The sequence below is a fragment of the Leptidea sinapis genome, chromosome 19 (genome assembly GCF_905404315.1).
Source record: "Leptidea sinapis chromosome 19, ilLepSina1.1, whole genome shotgun sequence".
In the NCBI taxonomy this organism is placed as follows: domain Eukaryota; kingdom Metazoa; phylum Arthropoda; class Insecta; order Lepidoptera; family Pieridae; genus Leptidea; species Leptidea sinapis.
The window spans coordinates 11,887,836-11,894,178 of NC_066283.1; the positions used below are offsets into that span (position 1 = coordinate 11,887,836).

Sequence of the window (6,343 nt, forward strand, 5' to 3'; positions counted from 1 at the left end):
TGTCATAATTATCTTATAAAGGACACGCCCAAGTGACACAGTACAGTAAACAACAAGAATCATTTCATGTATGCACTTGATGAACTATGTTGTTTTGATATTGTTGTTTTGAATATGGTCGAGTAAATAAACTCACATACCTACCTAACCCTGCCAATTATTTTTAAAATTTTTAAATATATAATTTAGATACAATCTGTCACGGACTTTCCTGTAGGTCTGTAATTGGGAAACACGATAAATTATTTTTTATATTTTAAAGGGAATTGGGTAGTGTTTTCGATGAAACCTCCCAGCCGGCTTGATCTTACGATGTTCAAAATAATCGTCGTCACATCTTTAGGTACGTCTACGTCCAAAAAGTTTTTTGAAGCCAACTATCTACTTGTGATTTAAAAGACATATCAACTAATAAAAAATACTTTAAATTTCTACGTAATCTTGATTCCAGTATGGTAGTTTTTTTTTTAAAGAAGAACTTTTTTAACTAATCTCCTTACAAAGTAACCACAGAAATGAGAAATAATGATTAATAACGTGCATCTTCTCGTGAAGTAAACATTATTTTATTTTGCCACTGACACAAATGGATACACAATTTAACAAGGAATATTTTACAAAAAAAAAATATTTTTTTCAAAAGGCCAAAATATGTTTCATTATGATTTTATTCTAAAATTTGGGCGTATTCACTACTGTCATTCATTCTGCCGTAAGCTCTCGAGGGTGACACTCGCGCTGTTTGTTACCGCGTCGGCTCGCACTTGCTCACTCACGTCACATTATTAAAAGATACGTTAGCTTATTGTGTTTGATATTAACGTTCGTTTACTTTATAGTTTTTTTTTGTAGACTTATTGCGAAAAGCCGCTACTGTTGTGTTAACACTCAAAATGCCAAAGTGCAAGAAAGTTGTGCGACAAGGACGTGCAAAAGTAGCAAAGATGCTTGAAGCTCGGTAAGGTGTCTTGTAGTTATGTTCTAAATAACAGTGAAATTATTTGTCAATTTTGTATCGTATATTTTTAAATACTTTATTTAGAATATGTTTTTTTAAGTATTGTAATCAAAATAAACAAAGCAATTTATTTATCAGTCTATTTTTTTTTGTAGCCTGGCTAAAAGAAAAAGACAAAATATTGACGTAACGCCAACCACGTCTAAACATGCTCAACAAAATTACGTTGATACCAGGTATGTATCTAACTATTACAAACATTCTAAGTACTTCTCTAAGATATGTCATATGAGTAGTTAGTAAAGTGATAACATCTCATCATTGTCATGTAATATTTATTTGTATCAACAAATAAAAATGACTCTGAATTAATCTTCGATCATGCGTGTGCCATAGAGTAATGAATCTACAGACATACATACTTTACATTGATTACCTACGTGGTGAAGAAAGAAGAAGCGCTTGTCATGTAACTTCTTTTTGTGTGTAAATATTAGAGATTTAATGTATTTTAAAATAGATTATCTTTTTTAAGTTAAAAGATAACCAAAGTGATGCACAACCACCACTAATGGTTATTTTTAATGTACAACCGATGGAAAAAAGCAATACTGAGTAAGTATTTTACAATCCTTTTCTCTATCTTAATTATTTACAAATAATTAGCAAATTATTTCATCATTAGTATACCACCAGGGCTTCATTCGCACTAGGGCCTAGTGCGGGCTGAAATACTTGAAATTATGAAAGTATTAACTAGTCGGGCGCAGCAAAGCTGGAAAACATCAGAATTAAAAATATTTGCACAGGAAATCGATCCATTTCATCAGCAAATACGCCCGTATCGTATTTGCATAAAAAAATACGTTGAACTTCCAAATACTTATATTTTTTTTTGTCGCAGAAGCGATTGTGCTCCTTTATTATATTATAACGCGGATTGATTTTCTGTGCAAATATTTTCAACTCTGGAAGCCGAAGGCGCCGGGCATTTTTTAATTTGGCAATATCATCGTATTTGTTATTATCACCATTATGCTGGTCACCCTAACCTTAAAAGTCTGTCACCATTATGCAAAATATTTTTCGTTTACAGTTTACAAGAGGACTTTGCAGGAAACTTGACAGTAACTAAAATCACTGAAGAAACCAATAAAAACTTTGAAGAGGTAAGTTTCTGATACCTTCTACGTGTATTTCAAACTTGAATGAAAGTTAGAAAAGGTACTTTATATTTGAAAAACATTTTCAGATTAAATATTCTTGCGGGTCTTGGATTATTCTAGCGTGTTTATTTTTTGAGTAATTACATAACAAAAATAGTTTTTTTATGAAAAGGAAGCAGAAAATAAGGAAAAAATTATAAACAGAAGAATTATTGATGTCAGCCACTTCGTATCCGAATTAAAACGTACAATTTCAAACCATGGACCACTTGGATGTAGCTTCACAGAACTTGACCTCATATCTGAAATCCTAATTGGTCTGCAGTCAAAATTCACATTTAAATGTCAGCTTTGTAATCAAAAGTTGTAATCAAAATTTTAATACTTGCCCTGTCGCAGGTATTATTGTATTAGCATTCACAGCTGGATGAACTTATGTCAGCAATCAACCTCCCGTTTTTATCTGAAAAAACATATTCAGAGAACCATGAACAGTAAGAAATGTGAAGATGTTTTATTAGAATCAGGCTGCAGAAAGAGAAAAACAATTCGTAATTTCTAACGGCAAGGTAAACAATAATGGAATGGTTGCTGGTCCAAACGTCGTTATAAAAAGAATTATAATGCTCTTAAGAGCGCAGCTGTAATAATTGGCAAACATACAGGAGAAATTCTGTTTTTACGCATCAAAAATAAATACTGTTTAATCTGTGCCCGTGCAGAAAACAAAAATGTCGATCCGCCAGAATACAAATGTTTCAAAAATTACAGTCTGAAATAATTTTAGAAGGATTTAAAGAATCTATGAGAATGTACAATATTATTTACGGAAAACTCATATCCTATGGTGATGCTAGCACCTACTCCAATATATTACAGGCTCACCCTTATCCAGACTGTTGAAAATATTGAGTGCCGGAACCACATCTTTTGGAACTAACACAACATAAAATAACGAAAAGTCATAACAAAAAGAGCTATACTACGAACAAGATCTACTATTTGCAAATTAATGAAAAAACATAAGTGTAACCCTGATGATCAACTTCTGTTTGACGACTTATTTATTAGTCACCTCCATGGCTTCTGGGCCCACACATAGATCACACGTAGATCATACGTCTGTAATAATATCGGTCAAACGGACCTGCCAAATGATTTCATTTTAAGCCCTTTATGGCAAATAATATGTTTTATCATTCAACATGTTGCAGGACATGTTGTTGTGGTGGCTAAATTGGTTGGTGGCAAAAGGGTGAATTTTTCTTTAAAAACTCGTATCAAACTAGATGTCAAGCCGCTGCCGTAGCCTTTAAAAAAAAGTCCATTTCTCTGCTATACAAAGCAATTAGTAAAGTAGACAGCCCTCAAGGCAAAATAAAACAGCTAGAAAGCAAAACAATAAACAAAAAAGTGAAAAACAAGATACCTAAATAGGAAACAAAAAAATAGAGCCTTATTCGTAGAAAAATCGAAACAAGACCACAATTATTATGGCCAAGACTGCTGTTGTTGTTTTTAATAAAATTAAAGAAAACTTTATGGTAAATCTAAAGAAAAGTGAAGTTTAGTCGAAAGGGCAACCGTTTTACGTAGTAAATGGAGCGAGTGGCTAGAGTTGCGTAGGTCAGTAGTTCACGCGGCGATATGACAGAAGTTGTCATAACTTTGAGAGACGAGACTTATTGTACAAAACCAATATTGACCATGTATCGTCAATTAAACATGCCAAAGACAACGAAAACATTGCCATCAATCAGTTAGAAAGGCAAGAATAATTAAAATTTAACCTTGTGGTCTGTTTGTTGACGCAGAGTTTCTCTTTTTAAGGAGCCAGTCCGGATGGCTTATGTAGCGACGACACTGTAGTAGAAATTAAGTACCTACTTTGTAAAATGATAAATAATAATAAAATTGTTTTTGTTATTTATATTTTATTTTTCTACTTTTACTGTCTGAACAACAGGTAACTCACCTACAATCTGAAAAGTAAACACCGCACAGTGTTGTATTTGTGTATTATAGATCACTGTGAATACTTGTACACGGCTACCATATCAAGTTATACGAATCCATTATAAGCTTATCTCTTATTGTTCGGAAATCCTATACAATGCGAGATCAGCCTATTCAGTAAAATCATTTTATATGCAGCTTGCTTGATAATATGTAGCCGTGGGTACCTGAATAAACGTTGAAAGTATTCATGGACGTAAGTAGAATCACAGAATTCATGACCCAAAATTATTTATTTGCAACAATACACGTTTGTTTCTTTCTTAGAAATAAATATTTTTTATAGTAAATGCCGTGTCTGCGCATTCTAAGGTCTGTGAGTTTTACGTGATTCGTAAATTGTTCGCCAGATGACGCTGTAGTAGTGTTTTACGAAGTATTGTAGAGGTGGGGTGCGGTAAAGAGGGAAGGACTTTTCTCACTGAAGGGCCCTAACCAGATAACAAATTACACATACCACATTATTATACCTACACCTAAAACTTCTTAGTGAATCACTTTGTCATTCGACTAGATACAAGCAGATTCAAATCAGTTCCGTAGTTTAAGAGATAAACAGACGCTGTGGGGGACTTTGTTTTATAAAGGGTTATAAATAGTCAAAAAGTACTACATAAACTAAAATGAAACAGAATAACATTTAATTGTATTATAAATCTTTATAATGATTTCACAAATTTAAATGAATGTTGCACTTTCAGGTTAATACAAGTAACACTGCTGAATCTTCCAATGACAGCAATGAATATTACGAAGTTGTTATTAAAACAGAAGTAACTTCCGATGAAGAAGCTCCCAGCACTGGTACCAAGCGGAGGACATCTGAATTGAACGAAGTTGACCCGCACGTGTTGGAGTGGGCAGATAAATTGTCCAATCTGTCTACACAACAGAGAATGTTGGCTACAAAAATGATCAGCGTTGTATTACATAGAGCTGAGCTTGGTATTCTGCATGAAGACCTACTTAAAAATAATGTATAGTTATAACTTCTGTAGATCATATAGATGATACTTATATTTTACTCATCCAAATATTTTTTTCAATTTTTACATGATTTTCTTTAAAATGACGTACAATATATAAAAAAAACATTCCTAGGAAGTTACAATTTACACCAGAAAATTTATTTAAATACAAAAGTAAATTACAGATAATTGTAACCAATTTTTATGTGTAAATTATCGCTATCTAATACATTGCATACTCCCTGAACGTTTTTTTAAAATTAGTTTTATCTAAAAAAAACACGTCCTTCAGGATCTTGTACCATAGGAATCTATATCTTAATGTGATAATACTTTATTCTCATGGCAATACCTACCTCAAATACGGACTAGTAAAAAAACAAGGACTCCGTGTCACCTTACATAACAGTGTAGCACCAAAACAAGCCGATTAACGTGTAAATACATAGACCCACGCACACACACTACTACAGGCCGATAGGCGGCATAATGAGAAGTGACAGATCAGTTTGCGTCTCAATGAAATATTTTTAATCGCGTCGTGCGTTGTGAAAAAGTGTAAAAACGATACTATATTTGAGGATTTGTGGCCATATATGATTATTTAAGGGAGAAAAAATTGTGTAACTAGTATCCCGCGTAACCGCACACACACTAGCATAACGGTGCTTCACTTGCTAATATCACGGCGCGGAGTCCTTCTTGTTTTACTCGTCCGTGACTTCAAAGTGTATATTATGCTGTTTCATTATCGCTAAATTACATTTACGAATATGCCTAGGTACATAGAATAATAACGCTCAGAACGATAGTTTCATTCATAGTTCTTGTCAATACAGAAGTAACATTACAATTAATGTGTGCGTGAGCGTCACGTACTTACACTCGCCAACACGCACATTATATGTAATAAAGAAAGAAGAAATAAAATATAAATTAAGAATTTAATAAAAACATCACGTAGGTATTTAATTATTCTTGCAACAATGTTTGAAGTATAAGTAAAGAAGATCATTAAAATCGTTGTTTTTTGAAACTCGATAAAACGGAAAAACGAGACGATAAAGGCGCCGTTTCCAGCTATATCCGAGGTTTTCGAGGGTGCAGAGAACGAATTTGGAATAATTTTTGAAATTCAAAATGGCCGCCGTGCAAAATTATGATTACAACAATATGGATATCGCATCCGAGGTTCTCGAGGGTGCAGAGAACGAAATTAAGATCATTTTTGAAAT

The 6,343-nt window shown here is 33.2% G+C and overlaps 1 protein-coding gene across 2 annotated transcripts; it reads left to right on the forward strand.

Annotated features, from left to right (window-relative positions):
* Positions 1 to 705: 705 nt before the first annotated feature.
* Positions 706 to 6,001, forward strand: LOC126969847 (uncharacterized). 2 transcript variants are annotated; one of them, XM_050815423.1, is made up of 5 exons: positions 706 to 958; positions 1,114 to 1,194; positions 1,493 to 1,573; positions 2,055 to 2,127; positions 4,842 to 6,001. In XM_050815423.1, the coding sequence occupies exons 1-5, from the start codon at positions 894 to 896 to the stop codon at positions 5,121 to 5,123; spliced, it is 582 nt and encodes a 193-aa protein (XP_050671380.1). In that variant the 5' UTR covers positions 706 to 893; the 3' UTR covers positions 5,124 to 6,001. The 2 variants fall into 2 exon arrangements, with proteins under 2 accessions (XP_050671380.1, XP_050671381.1); XM_050815424.1 differs by lacking the exon at positions 1,493 to 1,573.
* The last annotated feature ends 342 nt before the right edge of the window (positions 6,002 to 6,343 follow it).